The 22478-nt window shown below is 48.2% G+C and overlaps 1 protein-coding gene across 1 annotated transcript in view; it reads right to left on the reverse strand.

Moving 5' to 3' along the window:
* C4H2orf42 (chromosome 4 C2orf42 homolog) overlaps window positions 1–22478 on the reverse strand; it is an 82326-nt gene that overhangs the window by 31771 nt on the left and 28077 nt on the right. The window contains exons 2-3 of the mRNA XM_075346151.1: window positions 14498–15333; window positions 12128–12256 (exon numbers count right to left, since the gene is read on the reverse strand). Of these exons, the coding sequence (XP_075202266.1) occupies window positions 12128–12256; window positions 14498–15320 (952 nt within the window). The 5' untranslated portion in view covers window positions 15321–15333. The remainder of the gene's footprint in view (window positions 1–12127; window positions 12257–14497; window positions 15334–22478) is intronic.

Consider the following 22478-nt stretch of genomic DNA (forward strand, 5'->3'; position numbering starts at 1 on the left):
AGCTCTATGCTACCTGCAGAGAACACTCTTGTCTCCGCAGCATAAATTTACTTGCTGAGGCTTCGGAAGCTGCACCACAGGTCAGTTTATGCTGCGGAGAAAAGAAGCACAGTGGGCACGGGATTTCTAAAATTCCTTCCACTGTGCTTCTACTGTACAACGCAGCGCTATCGACACAGGGAAAACACTCTGCGCCCATAACGCTGCAAACCCTGATTGTGGGCACACAGCCTAAAATGTGTCAATGGATGTCAAACATATATATAACGTCCCACCCCCTGCATATTCTAAGCTGGCGCCCTTTAGTGCCTTTCATGTGGCACTAAAGGGTGCCTAGCCATGTATTTAGCCCAAAAAAAAAATTAAAATAAATGACGTGGGGTCCCCCCTATTTTTGATAGCCAGTCAGGGTAAAGCAGACAGCTGTAGCCTGCAAACCACAGCTGACAGCTTCATCTTGTCTGGTGATCAATTTGGAGGGCTCCCCAAGCTGTTGTTTTTTTTTTATTTATAAATAACACGTGGGGTCCCCCCAAATTAGATCACCAGCCAAGGTGAAGCTGACAGCTGGGGTCTGGTATTCTCAGGGTGGGAAGAGCCATGGTTATTGGACTCTTCCCAGCCTAACAATAGCAGGTCACAGCCGCCCCAGAAGTGGCGCATCCATTAGATGCGCCAATCCTGGCGCTTCGCCCCAACTCATCCCGCGCCCTGGTGCGGTGGCAAACGGGGTAATTTATGGGGTTGATACCAGATGTGTAATGTCACCTGGCATCAAGCCCAGCAATTAGTGATGTCACGGCGTCTGTTTGATACCAGACCTAACTAATTGACAGTAATAGCAAAAAAAATTGACAACCAAAAAAAAATTTATTTGAAAAAACACTCCCCAAAAACATTCCCTCTTTAACCAATTTATTGAAAAGAAAAAAAATTGGGTCCGCAGTATCCATTTTTAACGTCCCACGTCACTTCTGGACCTTCTAGAATATGGGGGGCACGCTCAGGGAACGTGTCCCCCATTTTCTAGTAGTGCAGACACTCCATTTGAGGAGAGTGGGTGCAAAGAATCTGCACCCACTCTCCCTGGGTCACAGCTGCACAGTGCCGAGCAGCAGCAGCCAGCGCAGCTCACACTGAACACAGGAAGCTGTCAGCTGCTCGGCACATGTGACCGGTCGGCGTCTGCTGTGAAGGAGGAGGGGGCCGCGGGGGATCAGCGCTGTGACAGGTACGGGGGTTACCGGGGGGACACCGGGGGGAATAGGGGGTGACCGGGGCCTGGGGAGCAGTTTTCTGTCGCATGTGTTATTGCACATGCGACAGAAACAGAGGAGTAGGGCGGCCGGTGCGCTACTGTGCGCGCGGCCATGTTGGATTTTCGGGAGGGGCGGGCACTTTGGCGACACCGGGGGCTTTCCTGAACTTTGCCAGGAAGTGAGGTCAACAGGAAACCTCTTGACCTCACTTCCAGGTAAATGCCTGCGTTCTGGCATGCCGATAAAGCCCGCGGACCGCAACAAAAAAGCAGCTCACTGCGTTGTAGCTGGGGTCTGACCCGCATCATTGATTCAATGGGGGAGAGAACGCAGCCACAACGCACAAAAGAAGTGACATGCTGCTTTTCTTTCCGCACCGATTTTTGGCATTCAAAACGCTGCGTTTAGAAACGCAGCGTGTGCACTGATTTTTCGGCTTTCTCATACACTTTGCTGCGAAAGCTGAACGCATGCAATTTGCCACTGAAACGCTGCGGTTCTAAACGCAGCGTTTCCGCGGTAAAAAACGCAACGTGTGCACACAGCCTTATACTTTTCCTTTGATTCAACTGAGTCTTTATAGGCCAAAATGATGAGGTGAAAAACTCAAATACTTACCTTGTGTGTGTACGTAGCCTAACAGTCAATATTAACCCTTTAACAAGCCTTGCCACATGACTTAGGATAAGAAGCCAAACCAGAAACTCCATTTGCAGACTCGTGTTTTGTGATGTTGCCCCTCCTCAGAGCAATCCTAAGTCATGTGGCAAGACTCAAAGTGTTAATGTTGACTTTTAGCATTGCTACATCTATTAGGTGGCACCAGAGATCAAGTCCTCTTCTTTCTGAAGAGGATATTAGCATATGAATAGCGTCTAACACTTATCTCTCTTTTCCTGAGCTCTTATGATTTTTTTTTAGCCCCAAACACATGAATTTCAGTGCTCCCAATAGCTAGACAATCCCTTAAAGGGAATCTATCACCAGGTTTTTGCCATCTAACTTCAGAGCAGCATAACGTAGGGGCAGAGACCCCGATTCCAGCGATGTGTCACTTATGGGGCTGCTTAGTGTAGTTTTGATAAAATCACTGTTTAATCAGCAGTAGATTATCATTACAGGACTACTTGGCATGCTGCAGGTATTCCAGCATATTCATGAGTTCTGTATAACTGCTAGATCTGCAGCAAAGAAAACATTGATTTTATCAAAATGACAGCAAACAGCTCAGTAAGTGACACATCACTGCAATAAGGGTCTCGGTCTCTACATTATGCTGCTCTCAGATGGGGGAGCAAAAACCTGGTGACAGATTCCCTTTAAGGCTCCTCTGCTTGTCTCTTAATGTACAAATACAATTCCTGTGTGGGGACAAGCTGAGCATCCTAGTAAAACACTTGGTCCCCACAAACACAAAAGTTGCTTGTGCATAAAACTATGGTGACAAAAATTGTGGCAGCAGCGTACACCCATGGTATCCTGTGTCCCCCCTAATGAAGAGACCAAGAAAACCATGCAGACAAATATTTGCCACTATTGTCTACAGCAGATTCCAAATGTGATCTTTTTCAGCAGCTTTGGCTTGTGGTCACCTAGCCCGCCCTGCCAGGAGTCCTGGACCTCCACCACCTCCTTATTCTGGATGATCACCGCTTACACCAGAGCTGTGGAGTCGGTAAGCCAAACCTTCGACTCAGACTCCACAATTTCCCTTGCACCGACTCAGACTCCACGACTCCGACTCCTACATATGTTGCTTATAGTTAAGTGAAAAATGTATTGTAGTACATTAACATGTGTATGTGATCATCAGGCATTTAATAATTGTTATGATACAATAATCAAGATATTTGGATAGAACATAAAATATAATTTATTGGAATACAACTTTAGAACACAAAAACCGGTCATAAATTGTAAATATGTAATACATTATGTAATATACAGTAGATTACATATATATATTGTGTGTGTATATATATATATAATCATATTTACAATTTATTAGTTGTGTTCTTAAGTTGTATTCCAATAAATATATTTTATGTTCTATCTAAATATCTTGATTATTGTATCCTAAAAATTATTAAATGTCTGATGTTGCACTACAATATATTTTTCACTTAAATATGAGCATTATACTAAATGTTATTATTTACTATGTTTTTGTTGAAAACTGTTTTTTGCCACTTACATAGTGTATTACATAGTGTTATATATAACACTATGTAATACACTATGTAAGTGGCAAAGAAGGGAATTTTGTTTACTTACCGTAAATTCCTTTTCTTCTAGCTCCTATTGGGAGACCCAGACAATTGGGTGTATAGCTTCTGCCTCCGGAGGCCACACAAAGTATTACACTTTAAAAAGTGTAACCCCTCCCCTCTGCCTATACACACCCCCGTGCATCACGGGCTCCTCAGTTTTGGTGCAAAAGCAGGAAGGAGGAAACTTATAAATTGGTCTAAGGTAAATTCAATCCGAAGGATGTTCGGAGAACTGAAAACCATGAACCAAAAGAACAATTCAACATGAACAACATGTGTACACAAAAGAACAAACAGCCCGAAGGGAACAGGGGCGGGTGCTGGGTCTCCCAATAGGAGCTAGAAGAAAAGGAATTTACGGTAAGTAAACAAAATTCCCTTCTTCTTTGTCGCTCCATTGGGAGACCCAGACAATTGGGACGTCCAAAAGCAGTCCCTGGGTGGGTAAAAGAATACCCCGATAAAAAGAGCCGACAACGGCCCTCCTCTTACAGGTGGGCCACCGCCGCCTGAAGGACCTGCCTACCTAGACTGGCATCTGCCGAAGCATAGGTATGCACCTGATAGTGTTTCGTGAAAGTGTGCAGACTAGACCAGGTAGCTGCCTGACACACCTGCTGAGTCGTCGCCCGGTGCCGCAATGCCCAGGACGCACCCACGGCTCTGGTAGAATGGGCTTTCAGCCCTGAAGGAATCGGAAGCCCAGAAGAACGGTAGGCTTCAAAAATCGGTTCCTTGAATCCACCGAGCCAAGGTTGACTTGGAAGCCTGCGACCCCTTACGCTGGCCAGCGACAAGGACAAAGAGTGCATCAGAATGGCGCAGTGGCGCCGTGCGAGACACGTAGATCCGGAGTGCTCTCACTAGATCTAACAAATGCAAATCCTTTTCACATTGGTGAATTGGATGAGGGCAAAATGAAGGTAAGGAGATATCCTGATTGAGATGAAAAGGGGACACCACCTTGGGGAGAAAGTCCGGGACCGGACGCAGAACCACCTTATCTTGGTGAAATACCAGGAAGGGGGCTTTGCATGACAGCGCTGCAAGCTCTGACACTCTTCGGAGTGACGTAACTGCCACTAGAAATGCCACCTTCTGCGAAAGACGTGATAGAGAGACATCCCGCAGCGGCTCAAAAGGTGGTTTCTGAAGAGCCCGTAGAACCCTGTTAAGATCCCAGGGTTCCAGCGGCCGCTTGTAAGGTGGGACTATGTGGCAAACTCCCTGCAGGAACGTGCGGACCTACGGAAGCCTGGCTAGACGCTTTTGAAAAAACACGGAAAGCGCCGATACTTGTCCCTTGAGAGAGCCGAGAGACAAACCCTTGTCCATTCCGGATTGAAGGAAGGAAAGAAACGTGGGTAAGGCAAACGGCCAGGGGGTAAACCCCTTATCAGAGCACCAGGCTAAGAAGATCCTCCAAGCCCTGTGATAGATCTTGGCTGACGTTGGTTTCCTGGCCTGTCTCATAGTGGCAATGACCTCTTGAGATAACCCTGAGGACGCTAGGAGCCAGGACTCAATGGCCACACAGTCAGGTTGAGGGCCGCAGAATTCAGATGGAAAAATGGCCCTTGAGACAGCAAGTCTGGTCGGTCTGGGAGCGCCCACGGTTGACCCACCGTGAGGTGCCACAGGTCCGGGTACCACGACCTCCTCGGCCAGTCTGGAGCGACGAGGATGGCGCGGCGGCAGTCGGACCTGATCTTGCGCAACACTCTGGGCAGCATTGCCAGAGGAGGGAAGACATAAGGCAGTCGAAACTGCGACCAATCCTGAACTAAGGCGTCCGCCGCCAGAGCTCTGTGATCCTGAGACCGTGCCATGAATGCCGGGACTTTGTTGTTGTGCCGGGACGCCATGAGATCGACGTCCGGCGTTCCCCAGCGGCAACAGATCTCTTGAAACACGTCCGGGTGAAGAGACCATTCCCCTGCGTCCATGCCCTGGCGACTGAGAAAGTCTGCTTCCCAGTTTTCTACGCCCGGGATGTGAACCGCGGAGATGGTGGAGGCTGTGGCCTCCGCCCACAGCAGAATCCGCCGAACTTCTTGGAAGGCTTGACGACTGCGAGTGCCGCCCTGGTGGTTGATGTACGCGACCGCCGTGGCGTTGTCCGACTGTATGCGGATCTGCCTGCCCTCCAGCCACCGATGGAACGCTTTTAGGGCTAGATACACTGCCCTTATCTCCAGAACATTGATCTGAAGGGAGGACTCCGTCGGAGTCCAGGTTCCCTGAGCCTTGTGGTGGAGAAAAACCGCTCCCCACCCTGACAGACTCGCGTCCGTCGTGACCACAGCCCAGGATGGGGGCAGGAAAGATTTTCCCTTCGACAGAGAAGTGGGAAGAAGCCACCACTGAAGAGAGGTCTTGGCTGCCAGAGAAAGGGAGACGTTCCTGTCTAAGGACGTCGACCTCTTGTCCCATTTGCGGAGAATGTCCCATTGGAGTGGACGCAGATAAAACTGCGCAAAGGGAACTGCCTCCATTGCTGCCACCATCTTCCCCAGGAAGTGCATGAGGCGCCTCAAGGGGTGTGACTGGGCCCGAAGGAGAGATTGCACCCCTGTTTGCAGCGAACGCTGTTTGTCCAGCGGTAGCTTGACTATCGCTGAGAGAGTATGAAACTCCATCCCGAGGTAAGTCAGTGATTGGGTCGGAGTCAATTTTGACTTTGGGAAATTGATGATCCACCCGAACCTCTGGAGAGTCTCCAGAGCCACGGTCAGACTGTGTTGACATGCCACCCGGGAGGGTGCCTTGACTAGGAGATCGTCTAAGTACGGGATCACCGAGTGGCCCTGAGAGTGTAGGACTGCCACAACGGATGCCATGACCTTGGTGAAGACCCGTGGGGCTGTCGCCAGGCCGAAAGGCAGTGCCACAAACTGAAGGTGTTCGTCCCCGATGGCGAAACGCAGGAAGCGTTGATGCTCTGGAGCGATCGGCACATGGAGATAGACATCCCTGATGTCGATTGATGCTAGGAAGTCTCCTTGGGACATCGAAGCGATGACAGAGCGGAGGGATTCCATGCGAAACCGCCTGGTTCTCACATGTCTGTTGAGCAATTTGAGGTCCAAAACGGGACGGAATGAACCGTCCTTTTTTGGTACCACAAACAGGTTGGAGTAAAAACCGCGACCCCGTTCCTGAAGGGGAACGGGGATCACAACTCCTTCTGTCTTCAGAGTGTCCACCGCCTGAAAAAGTGCCACGGTTCGCTCGGGGGGCGGAGATGTTCTGAAAAAACGAGTCGGAGGACGAGAGCTGAACTCTATCCTGTAACCGTGAGACAGAATGTCCCTCACCCATCGATCTTGGACATGTGGCCACCAGGCGTCGCAAAAGCGGGAGAGCCTGCCACCGACCGAGGATGCGGTTTGGGGAGGCCGAAAGTCATGAGGAGGCCGCCTTGGAGACGGTGCCTCCGGCGGTCTTTGGAGGACGTGACTTAGACCGCCATGCAGAAGAGTTTCTCTGGCTCTTCTGTGGCCTGTTGGACGAGGAGGATTGGGATCTGGCAGAGGGCCGAAAGGACCGAAACCTCGCTTGAATTTTTCGTTGCTGAGGTCTCTTTGGTTTGGGCTGGGGTAAGGACGAGTCCTTTCCCTTGGATTGCTTAATAATTTCATCCAATTGTTCGCCAAACAATCGGTCGCCAGAAAAAGGCAAACCGGTCAAGAACTTCTTGGAAGCAGAGTCTGCCTTCCATTCGCGTAGCCACATGGCTCTGCGGACTGCCACCGAATTGGCGGATGCTACCGCTGTACGGCTAGCAGAGTCCAGGACAGCATTCATGGCGTAGGATGAAAATACCGACGCCTGAGAAGTCAACGACGCTACTTGCGGAGCCGAGGTACGGGTGACCGCATTAATCTCAGACAGACAAGCTGAGATAGCCTGGAGTGCCCACACTGCTGCAAAGGCTGGGGCAAAGGACGCGCCTATGGCTTCATAGATGGATTTCATTAGGAGCTCTATCGGCCTGTCCGTGGTATCCTTGAGCGTTGAACCGTCAGCCACTGCCACAACGGATCTAGCCGCCAGTCTAGAGACTGGAGGATCCACCTTGGGACATTGAGCCCAACCCTTAACTACGTCAGAGGGGAAGGGGTAACGTGTGTCATTAAGGCGTTTAGTAAGGCGCTTGTCCGGGAAAGCCCTGTGCTTCTGGACAGCATCTCTGAAGTTCGAGTGATCGAAGAAAACACTCCGAGTACGTTTGGGAAACCTAAACTGGTGTTTCTCCTGCTGTGCGGCCGACTCCTCTCTAGGTGGAGTTGGGGGAGAAAGATCTAGCACCTGATTGATGGACGCTATAAGGTCATTTACTATGGCGTCCCCTTCAGGTGTATCAAGATTGAGAGCAACGTCAGGGTCAGAGTCCTGGGCTGCGACCTCCGCCTCATCCTCTAGAGAGTCCTCAAGCTGAGACCCCGAACAGCGTGATGAAGTCGGGGAAGATTCTAATCGAGCCCGCTTAGCCGGTCTGGGACTGCGGTCCGTGCCGGAGTCCTCCACGTAATAACTAGAGGCCACCCCAGGCGCACGCTTCGTCGCAGACCGAGAGGGGCCTGGGGGCGATCCCGCAGTGCCCGGGGCCTGTGTAAGGGCCGGTCTGGACTGCAAGGCTTCTAGTATCTTAGCAGACCATTTGTCCATAGACTGAGCCATGGATTGTGACAGTGACTCAGAGAGTTTCTCAGCTAAAACTGCAAACTCTGTCCCTGTCACCTGGACAGGGGAAACCGGCGGTTCTACCTGGGCCGAGGGTCCCACCAGTGCCCCAGGCTCCGGCTGAGCGAGTGCCACAGGGCCCGAGCATTGCTCACAGTGAGGGTAGGTGGAACCTGCAGGTAGCATAGCCGCACAAGAGGTACAGGTTGCAAAATAACCCTGTGTCTTGGTACCCTTGCTCCTTGTGAACGACATGCTGTTGTCTTCCAGGAGAGTGATCACTGAGGGATATATAGCCACAAGCTAACAGTACAGCCGAACCGAGAAAATGTATACAAATATAATATATATATATATATATATATATATATATATATATATATATATATATATATATATATATATATATATACAGTTCGGCACTCTATGGGGCCCAGCACCGGGTGACCGGTGTGGCTTACCGACCGCTCAAGCGGTGTGTGGCCACCAGATTCCCTGCCTCGGGTCTCCCAGAGATGCAGCCAGAAGTCCTCCACCGGCAGAATGTGTTAAAACATGGCTGTCGGCGTTCACAGGGGAGGAGGGAGCCGTGGGCGTAACTACAAAAGTGCGGGAATCTGGCCCCAGAGTGATTAGTGAGGGGGGCGGAGGACAGCTACGTGTGCTCCAGCCCTCACTGTCGGCGCCAGACCGACCGTCCCGCCCTTACCCCTGACTGGCAGGCCCAGGGGCGGGAGTTTAATGCACTAGGCCGCAAAAGCCGGGGACTAAAGTTAAAACCGCGGCCGGCAAGCAGGCGCGATCGGCGCGGTAGTCCCGGTCTCATACCAACACCGCAGTCGCTGCAGCGTCTGAGGCCAAGGTGCTCCATGCACCGTCCCCAAGGGGACACAGAGTACCTGTAGATGCAGGGTCCTGTCCCTGATGATACTCAGTCTCCTGTCCTACAGAATCCCACAGGGGCTGCGGAGGGAGCCCGATCCCAGTGCCTGGATGACCGGATAGGATCCCACTTCTCCCAGAGCCCCTAAGGGATGGGGAAGGAAAACGGCATGTGGCTCCAGCCTGTGTACCCGCAATGGGTACCTCAACCTTAACAACACCGCCGACTTAGTGGGGTGAGAAGGGAGCATGCCGGGAGCCCTGTTAGAGGCCCTCTTTTCTTCCATCCGATACAATCAGCAGCTGCTGCTGACTAAAATGGGAGCATGAGTGCATGTGTGCCTCCTTCAACACAAAGCATAAAACTGAGGAGCCCGTGATGCACGGGGGGGTGTATAGGCAGAGGGGAGGGGTTACACTTTTTAAAGTGTAATACTTTGTGTGGCCTCCGGAGGCAGAAGCTATACACCCAATTGTCTGGGTCTCCCAATGGAGCGACAAAGAAAAACAGTTTTCAACAAAAACATAGTAAATAACATTAGTGCAGTCTATGAATTTGTTGTAAGAAATAGAATTGCCTCCATCAGATCCTCCTTCGCAGATAACCTCAAATCTGACCTAATAATTTTAAGGCTAGAGAACAACCTCTCTACACTAACTTGGGTTGGAGGCAAAGCCGTAACCACATGGGCAACATCTCTAACAATTTCCGGGTATAAAGAAATTGCCTCATGCACAGTCAGTTTTGATGAATGGTTGAATTTTTCTATTTCTTTGAGAGCAAGTTAAAAATTTTACTGAAATCTGGTCAAATCTGCTGCTATAGGAGACTGAGTGAAATCTTTTTCCTTGCGGCAACACTTTGCCTGCTCCATGTCATCCAAATACTTGTCAAAGTTAAACTTCTCATCTGATGAGGATGAAGATATGGCAGCAGTAGCACTGTCAGGCCCCAAGTCCTCTTCCACCTGGCAGTCCTGTAGCTGCTCATCCTAACTGCTACCTCAGTCAAAGCTTTTCCTTTAGTAAGGTGTTGATCATCAAGCAGTATACGATGACTTGGGTCCACATAAACAGCTGCCAGAAGAAGTTTATTTTCCAATAGCTGTGTCTCTCTCCGTTTCATTGAAGTAGAAATGCCATCTGCGATTAAACCTCCTCCTTGGGACAGGCAAAATAGCAAGTTCTTCAACTACCTTATGAAAATGCCAGGAGTTAAATTCTCAGCTTGTAATTTTTTAGTCACGATAAATGGGTGATTAAGCAATTCCTTCAATTCAGCCACCTGTGTCCATTGACCTTCATTTAATGTTACTTGAGGGTTCACCATATCTATAAGAAACGATTTTAGTTCAAGCATCGCTCAGTCAGTAAATAATTGCTGCCCCACTGAGTGGCTTGATCAACAATTGCCCCTTTCCCAGCACGTCTCTTAAAGAGGGAAACAATTTTAGGGGTTCTGGCGGCAATAACCAACTTCCTCACTTTACCAATTAGATTTCCAGCATGTCCGCCCAGTTTCACACATCCGGCTTTTCGCCGGTTTGGCGGATGCGGCGCACGCCAATACAGTACGATACAGTACCGTGGCAGCGCCACAACTTCCGGGTCACATGCTCCGGTCACATGACAGCATGTGACCAGCGTTTGTTGCGCTGCCACTGTACTGTATACACTGTACTGGACTGCGCCGCTTCCGCTAAACCGGCGAAAAGCCGGATGTGTGAAACCAGGGTCCCTCTTGCAGACTCGCTCTTATTGCCAGCTGCAGCGTGTGCACAACACAGCGCATGTGATGAATATGAAAGTGTTTTGAAGCAGCTTCAACAAGATCATCTAATCCTAAAGTATCATTTTGCTGTTCTTCTGTTGTAATATCGGTTTGTTCCTCAGTTACATGAACAGCACTGTGGCCTTCCATCTGACACATACTGAATCCTAAATTTTCTTCTAGATATTGTTCATTACTCTCATTCATCAGTTTAATTGTACATATCAAGTTTGAAGCATTGTCCTTTACAATAGCAAGAACCTGTTCTTTTTTGAGTTCCTAATCTTGCAGAACTTTTTCCACTAAGGCCTGGAGAAACTGGCTGGTGTGATGAGCTTTAGTATCTTTTACTGCCAGTGTCTTACTAACAATTTCTTTCTTGTTACAAACATATCGAACATTGATGGCAAAATAATTCAGTGAAATGCAGTGACTCCGGGCATCCCAGCAAAGGCAATGGGTTTCAAGATAGGACATTCAGACACATCGTTTTGTGAGGATCCTCACAAAGAATGAGCATGTCAGTTTGTGTGGCCCTTTTTCTAATCTGCTTTTACTATTGAAAGCATTATTTATGAGCTCAAAAACCTTTCAGGTGATGCGTTTTTTTAAAAAGCTGATCTGCTTTTGCAGCTGAAAAACGTATCCTCAAAAAACGCAGCAAAAGCGCTGTGTGTGAATGTAGCCTTAGATCAGGAATAGAACAGCCATTTATAGGACATTTCATAACTTTCCCAAATTCCTATGAAAAAATATTCAGCACATTCTGCATTGCACTACTGTCCCCAATTTATTATATATTTTAGGAGTCGGAGCATTTTATACCGACTCCACCAAAATGAGCTTCGACTCCACGACTCCGACTCCACAGCCCTGGCTTACACTCCATAATTTAAGGATTACTGCAATCTATAGGGTAAAAAAAAATCATTGACCTAAAGTCACTCATGTCATGCTGCCAGAAACACGGGCATCAAAAGGCTCGACTGGCTTCCTCAGACTAGAAAGCTGTGGTGTTTCAGAAAAAGCCCAGGGTGTAAAATAAGGAGGGCATAGAGAGACGCGGGCCCCCTCCGGCTTCTCTTTGCCAGGCTTGAATGACAGTGAAAAACTGAAGGTAGGCGGCCCGGTGGACTCCATGTGCCGGACTTGTTTTTCAAGCTCTGTATATAACATTTTACAACACATGGTATCACAATGTACACTGATCCCGACACCCCCAAAATGACTTCTGTGACTGATGGGTGTAGTATCGTTACCTGGAGACTCCTCATTTCTTGGTTTCTTGGGTTTGAGCATTGGGGAGGAGGACTCTTCATGTATCTGCACCACGGTCTCTACAGTATCCATCTTAGTGTCCGTCTCCAACACTGTTATCTCTTTAATTCCTGAGGATTTACAAGGATGAAATGGTTAATAAAACAATTAATGTGGTCCTGTGCTTCACAGCCAAATCGCAGGACTTTCTAATATGAATGACTGAGTTACAGCTGTGGCCTATCGAGGAGATATCAATATACAGTGATCCCTCACCTATCGCGGGAGTTACGCTCCAGAGACCCCCGAGATAGCTGAAAATCCGTGAAGTAGCGGAGTTATATTTCCTTTTTATTTTTCAGATTATAAGACGCACTTCTCCTCCCAAACATTTGGAAAAAGGCTCACTATTAGCCGAAACGCGTAACTTACGCCTGTATATTTATGTGGAATAAATTCTAAAAAATTCCAGAAGATTTCGAGTGCCGGTCCTCTGTTCAAGTTATATTGTGGATGCCTTCCTCGGACACGTGCACCTTGGATTGTGTGCCACCTGAAACATTTGTTTCTGCAAATATTTGGAAGCAAAATGAGGGGTGCATCTAGTTATAAGTCGATTGGAGAATGGTCACAGGGGCAATGCTGCGGGTCGCCGTGCTAGTGCTTGCTACAGATGGTAAGGCAGGGGCAACACTGAAAATGTCGGTGGTGCAAGCTTCAAATAATGGCTCCTGGAGTCGGCCCGTGCGCAGATGCAGGTCTTGGCTCAAGATCTCATCTGTGCATGCATTGCCTCTGACCCATTGATCTCCGAACAGCAGACTTAAGAAAAATGGCTCCTGGCAGTGGAGCGTGCGTAGAGGAGATCTCAGCTCATCATTGAGCAGATAGCTCAATCCGCCCCCGCACCGTCTAAAGGCGCCATTTCTTTGAAGCCCGCAGCACCGATAGTTTCTGGATGTTCCTGCCTCACAGCGCCCGTAGTGAGCACCCGGGACACCCGCCACACAGCCCGCAGCATCACCCCTGTGACCTCACTCCACCACCGCTGTGCCCTCCCCCGTATATTGCTTTTTAAAACCACGCGATGCAGTGAATCCACAACAAGTGAACCGTAATATAGCGAGGATTGACTGTACCACTGGACTGCAGATGTAACTCAAGGGATAAACTGAAGATGTCGTGCCTCGAAACCTGCAGTGTAGCTGTAGCCTCACAATGCCATCAAAGTACCATGGCCACATTCACATAAATCACTTTAGTGCGACAAATTAAAATATAGTAGGGAACTGCTGCACTCCACTGATCTGCACTGCTCCTTCCTTGCTGGAATCGGTGCAGGTGTCTACAATAAACTCATTCATTAACAGGTATCTAGTAAAATTACCTTCAATGCACGCAGAACATCAATTCTGGCATTTCATTTTTCCATTTTGATGGTTATTTATAAACCAAACAATACGGCATGTAAGACGCACTGGATTATAAGACGCACCCCAAATTTAGAGGGGAAAAAGAAAAAAGGTAAAAGGGGTCTGTCTTATAGACCGGTGGTGTATTACAGGGGGCAGCAGCGGTATTGGAGCGGGGTCACAAGAGGCAATGGTGGTGGTGGAGAAGGGCGATACTTCAGGCGGTGCGGCGGGTGTCCCAGATCCTCGCTGTGGGCGTTGTGAGGCAGGAATCATCAGTGGTGCGGGCTTCAAAGAAATGGTGCCCGGTGTCGGAGCGTGTACAGATTGCGCTATCGGTTCAATGACAAGCCGAGATTTCAACTGCGCATGTGCCTCCTTCGGGCGCCATTTTACTTAAGTCCGCTGCTGGGAGAAAAATGGGCTGGGGGCGGCGCGTGCGAAGATGAGATCTTGAGTTGAGAGCTTTGTCTGAGCAGGAGTCAACTCCAGGTGCCATTATTTGAATCCTGCACCACCGACAGTTTCTGCCTGGCCCCTGCCTCACTGGCCGCAACACAGCGCCCGCAGCATTGCCTCTGCCTCCTGCGACCCCTCTCCACCACCTCCTGGTAAACTACATTAGGATTATAAGACGCACCCCTCATTTTCCTCCCAAATTTGTGTCAGGAAACGTGTGTCCTATAATCTGAAAAATATGGTACTTTATTAGTTTGGGCAAGTACGCAGGCAGCAATAGCAAATACTGTATGTGAAGGGGGATCCGTCACTAGGCTTTTGCTATCCTATCAGAGAACAGCATATGGTATCAGTAACTGTCGGGTGCTGGCTGTGTAACACAGCCGACACGAGCACTTCATGAAGTGGGCTCAGCTCCTGAACCCGACACATATAGTCTTACCACTGTTAACAGGTTAAATTAAGATGTCCTTTATTTTGTTGTAGCGCTCTGTCCCTTACCTTCAGACATGATGTAGAAATATTCGGTGAATTCCTCAGTAAGGGTATCATCGCTGGCAAACGCGCCCAAGCAGGTGTAGAAGTGCACACACTTCTCTTCGTTTTCACCCTTTGACGATGTGGCTTTAGCCGTTTTCTGAGCTTCACAGGAACAATGAAAAAGGTAGTTGGCGCCTTTCTGTGTGCCAGATTTTTGTGTGAAGTACACATGGATGTAGCCCAGGCTGTTCTGTGGGCTAGGTTTGCACCGCACGACCAGGACAGATTTGTTCACCCTCTGAACCAATGGCCCCATGCACTCATTCGCGAGTACCCAGATATCCTGCTTGATTTCTGTTGGCATCTGCATAGCATTCAACACCGAGCTTTTGAGTGACAGCGGCTCAGCTTCAATATGGCAGCTCACTGCCTGCTTGATGTGCTGACATTGATTCTCTACCACCCCTCGTACCGCGGCTTTGAGACAAGATGGAGCAAAACAGCGTCCAGAGCTTATCTGAGTGATGATTGTCCCCTCTGCAGTCTGGATGGTGGTCTCAGAAATACCCAGGACCACCAGACATCTGTGATCAGGACCTCTGTCCCTTTGTCTCACTGAAAATATCTGCATATCAGATCCAGTAAGAAGCTTCACGGCGTCTCGAGGTGGCGGCTTGTTGTTTCGACAACGGAAGACTGTGCCGCAGCTCTTGTTCTTGCAGCTCAGGCCACGGGTCCCATTGTAAGTACCACAGTGCGGGCATTTACGAACACCTCGCAAGGTAGGTTTTCCCAGGTTAGAGAGGAAATCAGGGACTTTTGGTTTCCCAGGACTTGGTTCCATACTGATGTATACCCTAAAATGACAAAAACAATCACAATTAGATCCATCATTTCCTATGAAACATAAAGGGGTATTCCCATCGCCAAGCTCCTATCCCAATATGTAGTAGGTTGTTTTGCCAAGTATTTAAAGGGATCGGATATGGCTTTAAAGAAGGCGATTAATTTTATTATAATGATTACAGGAAATAGTGTGATATTGCGTACACTTTTGCATAATATAAATCACAAAAGTAAAGTACTTACATTGCACACTACATAGAAAAACCTTCACCAGGAGTAACACACATCTGTCCGGGAACATCAGCTGTGAGAAGCAAAATAGCAAAGACAGAGAAATTCCTGGGATCCACACTATGGCATCACAGACATCCCCTTTTAGTCCACAGGTTAATAGGCCTCTGACTTTGCTGAAATCTTCACCAGTTTTTATCTCTTTTGAAAACAAATTGCTTATGTAACCAAGTGTTAAGGCCCCTTTACACACTGAGACTTTCTAGCAATCCCACCAGCGATCCCAACCTGGCCGGGATCGCTACAAAGTCTCTGGTGAGTCTCTGGTGAGCTGTCAAACAGGCAGACCTGGCCAACGACGCAACAGCGATCCGGACCTGCAGAACGACCTAGCTAGTCATTGGGGACATTGTAAAGCAGCTTTTTGAAAGGGAAGTTGCTAACGAAGTCGCTGTAAAGTCCTCTTTACACACTGAAACTTTCTAGCGATCATGCTGCACAGCGGGAAACAAAGGACCAAAGAATGGTCCTGAACGATTTGTAGCGATCAGCAACTTCACAGCAGGGGCCAGGTCGCTGATGTGTTTCACACACTGCAATGTCGCTGGGGAGGTCGCTGTTACGTCACAAAACCGGTGACGTTACAGCGATGTCGTTTGCGATGTTGCAGTGTGTAAAGCCACCTTTACACAAACAGGTTCTATTTGTCCAATATAGTATCCCTCTTTGAGTGGCCAACTCTTTAGATGTTAATCTACACCGGACAAATACGTCACCAAATGAGACATGCCAAAGGCTCCTGGTACTAGATGTTTTACCATACTATAAACATGTACATTCTCACTAAACATTGATAAAAGAGCTATGTGATCCTGAGTGATACTATAAACATGTACATTCTCACTAAACATTGATAAAAGAGCTATGACTCCAGGTGTTTGGGAAAATTACAGAAGAACAAGCTGATATAAACCAAACTGTTACTGTCTAATATCTTAACGGGTTCCTTAAAGACAGACTACCAATATAGATTCCTGATGGCCACGAACATCCTAGCACTACATGGGTGTAATAATAAATAATAATAATAATAATAATAGCAAATTTCTCCAATTAGAAGTGTAGCATAGTTCTCCTGATTAGCTATATTTCTTACCTCAAGTGCAGGGCATTACAGTAGCTTAGATATCCATGGTTACGACCCACTCATATGGTAAGTGAGTTGCTCGTGGTTGTAACTATGCATACCCAGGCTATAGTAATGATCTGCACATGAGATAAGAAATATAGCTAATCAGGAGAGCTATAATACATTTCTAAATATTATTACTACATATTGGGATAGAATCTTTGACATCGGAACACTCCTTTAAAGAACGGGTTTCTTAACAGACTGAATAAAATGATCTTTCTTTTACAATCTAACACAACCTGTCAGATACTTAATAATGTCTCTCCTTGGGGCAGCATAAGGTAGTAACAGATATGCCGATGTCAGCAGTATGTACTGGTAAAATTACCTAACCCATCCTTCATGCTTTCATACATCATTAAAGATTATCAACTAACTTTAGAAGAGGCTTGCTGATGGTGGAATCGGACACGTACCTGGAGAGCTCCGCTCCTGCAAGACGTCCGGTTTCCAGTATACCCACAGCCTTCTCCTCCCTTCCATTCTATGGGTAGGAAGAGAACATCCCTCGACTCCTGGCCCGAGCTCTACCACATCAGAAGCAGGCCTCTGCCGCTAGCTACACCATAAGCATGGTGCTGGTGCCAAACTGCATCGCTGAGTCCCCACTCTGACTCTGGTTCTGAGCTGACTGCGGTCCCGTACATTCATCCCCCAGCAGTAGGGTTGGTTTCCTTCTCTCAGCTCTCTAGGGATGAATGGAATTGGGGAGAACATCTGCACTCTATCCCCACAAAGAAGGACCTGGAGGTCATGTTTCATAGGCTAGAGGAGACTCAGACCTGGGCCCTTGATTCTGTTAAACAGGACATCACGCAAGTGGGCAACAGCGTGGATGACCTAGAGTCTGACTCAGAGTGGCCTCAAGAGGTTATTCTCCCAGATCAAGCCAAGCCAACACTTCAACATCATAGAGCCTTATAACTGCTCACTCAGCTACTTCGAGACCAAAGGATCTCTACCTCTGGGGGGAGTTACCATTCCAATTACTTGCAGAAAAAGATGTCCGCTCTTCAGTATTCAAGAACTTGGGGGACCTCTAACCATCCGATCTGTCTTTGACTTGCTTCAGATCCATCTACCAGGATGGACGGCACTTCGTACTTTACCCCCATTGATCCCATACACTGATTGGGAGATAGTGCAGCCTCCTAAGTCACAAGGCGTATCTCGCCATGATGGACATCTTAAAGACATGATGTCTTACCAGGAAGACTGATCTGTAGTTGTTACCGTCACAAGTCTTCAATTCGGTCATTATTGATGCTTATAGATGGTGGCCGGGAAATTCCTTCCAGCATTTGTATCACAGTATATGTTACTTTATTGCACCTACTCTACCATCGTCAATTCCACTTCCTTTTCCTACTCCTTATCTTCTCTGTTCGCTTTCTTCCTTCCTGGTTCTTGCTCTCTGTTTTGCTGGGTATACTATACATAATTTAGGTATATGAGTAATATGGGTTTCTTGTGGAAGCTCTCTGTCTTGGCTTCCATAACCCCTTAGGTATTGGGACCTATTCATGAGATCTATTCTTCCCCTGCTAGGAGTGAATAGTTTAGTGCAGCTTATGGAAGTTGTTCCTTTCAGTTTTATATGTTTCACTGTATTTGTATCCTGGTTTATCCAATTGTTAACATTTACCGTATTTTTCGGACTATAAGATGCACTTTTCCACCCAAAAATTTGGGGGGGTGCATCTTATAATCTGAATGTAGCTTACCGGGGTGGGGGTGGGGGGGTGGAGAGGGGTCACAAAAGGCAGAGGAGATGCTGCAAGCCGCGGGCGGGGCGGGCAGGGGCCGCCACTCAGAAAACGTCAGCAGTGTGAGCTTCAAATAATGGCGCCCGGAGTCAACGCGTATACAGATGGAGCTCTCAGCTCAAGATCTCCTCTGCACACGCGTTGCCTTGGGCCCATTGATTCCCTGCAGTGAACTTAAGGAAACTGGTACCCGAAGGTGGCGCGTGCGCAAATGAGATCTCTGCTTCTCATTGAGCTGAGAGCGCCATTTATTTATAGCTCACACCACCGAGTTTCTGGATTGGATGCTCCTCCTGCCTCACATTGCCCGCAGTGAGCATCTGAAACACCCGCATCACCGCCTGCAGCATCGCCCTACTCCACCACCGCCCCTGCCTCCTGTGAACCCTCCGGTAAGACGCCACCGGATTCTAAGACTTGTCCCACATTTTTTTTTCTCTAAATTTAGGGTGCATCTTATAATCCGATGTGTCTTGTAGAACGAAAAGTACTTTATTTCGAGGCCTAAACAGCCCCAAGAAACTGAGTCAGATATTGTATTACATACACAGGGGAAAAAAAAAAAAGCTATGCCTCAGGAAACAGTCTTTAAATACTCTTCTATTCCAAAGTATTGAAATAGATTGTACAATGTCTGGTCTCATTCTACTAACCCAAATGATAACATGAAGGATGTTACTATTGATTTCTGCAAATCCCTTCCCCTCCATATTCTCGTGTTGATCTGGACAGTAGATAAATTGTTCTTCGAGTGTCAATCACCAACAGGAACATGGTAATTGCTAATATTTATTTCCCCAACATAGAACAATGACTATTTGGAGTCAATGTGTTGCAGGCACTGGCTGAGTTCGCCGGTGGTTCCTCTATCGTTCTGGGCAGATATTTCAATATAGCCTCTGATCCCTCTGTTATTCCTTCGACGGGTAAGTCATCTGATTCCTTTTCGAAGATCAGCAGTATTAAGAAACTCTCTTGCCCAGTTGGAAAATACTAATAGATCGGTTGATACTTTTAAGGCAGAGATTTCTGATGTACCGAGAGAACTCCCCCAAATATTAGATAGTAAACCCCTTTGCATGTGACAAAATTTGTAAGGGTTATTTTGATTATGGCAACAGATGTGGCTTTCTCAAGCTCTCCATTCTTATTTACGCCACATATCATGATTAGAGTTGAGCGAGTACCTAACTATTCGTACTTGCTATACTCATAACGAGTACTGTCTAATACTCGCGGATTCATTCCAAATAGCGTGTGCAATGCAAGTAAATGGGGAAAAACTCGCAAAGTAATGATTAACCCAAATGCCGCACTATTTGCTTCTCGCACAAATAGTTCAGCATTCGGATTCCTCATTACTTTGCGAGTTTTTCCCCATTTGTGAGAGTTTCCGGATTGATGATAACTTCCTGGACCGACTGGTCACTATGGATCAGATCTGGATTTATTTGTATGACCCTGAAAACAAGGAGCAGTCAAAAGAGTGGAGGCACAGTGGTTCTCCTCGTCCAAAGAAGTTCAGGGTGCAAAACTCAGCCACTAAGGTGATGGCGTCTGTGTTCTGGGATAAGGAGGGTGTGCTGCTAGTGGACTACCTTCATAAGGGTTCCACCATCAATGCAAGGTATTACATTGAACTTTTGGACCAATTAAAGGCAGCTCTGAAGGCCAAAAGGCGCGGCAAGCTGTCCAAAGGAATCTTGTAGATGCAAGACAACGCCTCCGCTCGCACCGAACTCCACGGCAAAACTGGCAGAGCTGGGCTTCCAGCTGGTTGACCACCCACCTTTTTCGCCAGATCTAACTCCCTCCGACTATGATCTGTTTCCAAACCTGAAGAAACACCTCAAGGGTACCAAATTTCACACCATTTATGATGTCATGGCTACTACGGATGCCTGGTTTGAGGCAGAACGAAATCCTTCTTTTTGCTAGGTTTACAGAACTTGGAATACTGATGTAATAAGTGTGTTGACCTCAGTGGAGAGTATGTGGAATAAAAAGAGAATTTTGTTTACTTACCGTAAATTCTTTTTCTTATAGTTCCGACATGGGAGACCCAAACCATGGGTGTATAGCTTCTGCCTCCGGAGGACACACAAAGTACTACACTCAAACGTGTAGCTCCTCCCTCCGGGCTATATACACCCCCTGGATGACAATCTAACCAGTTCAGTGCAAAAGCTGAAGGAGGACATCCACCCATAAGTAGAGATAGAGTAAAACTCAGAATAGCCGGAACTCTGTCTACTAACAACAGCCGGTGAAACACACGGAACAAAAAACTGCCAACAGGCAACAGGGAGGGTGCTGGGTCTCCCATGTCGGAACTATAAGAAAAAGAATTTACGGTAAGTAAACAAAATTCTCTTTTTCTTCATCGTTCCTTATGGGAGACCCAAACCATGGGACGTTCCAAAGCAGTCCATGGGTGGGAAATAAACCAACTGAGAAGTTGGCAAAACCTAACTTCACAAATGGGCGACAGCCGCCTGAAGAATGCGTCTGCCCAAGCTCGCATCTGCCGAAGCATGAGCATGCACTTGGTAGTGCTTCGAAAAAGTGTGCAGACTGGACCACGTGGCAGCCTGACAAACCTGCTGAGCCGTAGCCTGGTGCCTGAAAGCCCAGGAGGCACTGACAGCTCTGGTCGAGTGCGCCTTAATCCCTGGCGGGGGAGGCACCTGAGAACACTGGTAGGCATCGGTGATAGCCGACCTGATCCAACGAGCTAGGGTCGGTTTAGAAGCAGCGAGACCCTTGCGCTGACCAGTGGTTAGCACAAAAAGTGAGGTGCACCGCCTAAAAACGGCGGTGCGTGACACATAGATTCGGAGCGCTCGCACCAAATCCAAAGTATGCAACGCCTTCTCAAAGCGATGCACAGGGGCCGGACAAAGAGAAGGCAATGAAATGTCCTGGTTAAGGTGGAAAGGAGACACCACCTTAGGGAGAAAGTCCGGAGTCGGACGAAGAACCACCTTGTCTTGGTGAAACACCAAAAAGGGGGATTCCGAAGAGAGCGCAGCCAAATCAGAAACTCTCCTGAGAGAAGTTATGGCTACTAGAAAAACAACTTTCTGTGAAAGTCTAAACAAGGGAACCTCCCTGAGAGGCTCAAAGGGGGGTTTCTGTAAGGCCGTGAGGACCAGATTAAGGTCCCAGGGATCCAAGGGCCGCCGGTAAGGAGGAATGATGTGAGATGCGCCCTGCATGAAGGTGCGCACCTGGGCCAGTCGGGCGATACGCCGCTGGAACAATACCGACAGAGCCGACACCTGTCCCTTGAGGGAATTGAGGGACAGTCCTAGCTGGAGACCAGACTGTAGAAAAGACAGGATGGTCGGCAAGGAGAACGGCCAAGGGGCATGGTCGGAAGAGCGACACCAGGACAGGAAAATCCTCCAAGTCCTGTGGTAAATCTTGGCCGAAGAAGACTTCCGAGCCTGAGTCATGGTGGAGATGACCTCAGAGGGAATGCCTGAAGCCGTCAGGATCCAGGACTCAAGAGCCACGCCGTCAATCTGAGAGCCGCAGAATTCTGGCGGAAGAACGGACCTTGAGAGAGAAGGTCTGGGCGGTCCGGGAGATACCACGGCACCTCTACGGACAGACGGAGCAGGTCTGGGTACCAAGCTCGCCTGGGCCAGTCCGGAGCAATGAGTATGACTCGACGGCCCTCCATTCTGATCTTGCGCAGAACCCTGGGCAAGAGCGCCAGAGGGGGAAACACATAGGCCAGACGGAACTGAGACCAATCTTGAACCAGTGCGTCTGCTGCGACGGCTTGAGGATCGTGGGAGCGAGCCATGTAAACCGGAACCTTGTTGTTGTGCCGGGATGCCATTAGATCCACTTCCGGAGTGCCCCACTTGCGGCAGATTGATCTGAACACTGACGGATGCAGGGCCCACTCGCCGCTGTCCACGGTTTGACGGCTGAAGTAATCGGCCTCCCAGTTTTC

The sequence above is a fragment of the Anomaloglossus baeobatrachus genome, chromosome 4 (assembly GCF_048569485.1).
Source record: "Anomaloglossus baeobatrachus isolate aAnoBae1 chromosome 4, aAnoBae1.hap1, whole genome shotgun sequence".
NCBI classification, from domain to species: Eukaryota; Metazoa; Chordata; class Amphibia; order Anura; family Aromobatidae; genus Anomaloglossus; species Anomaloglossus baeobatrachus.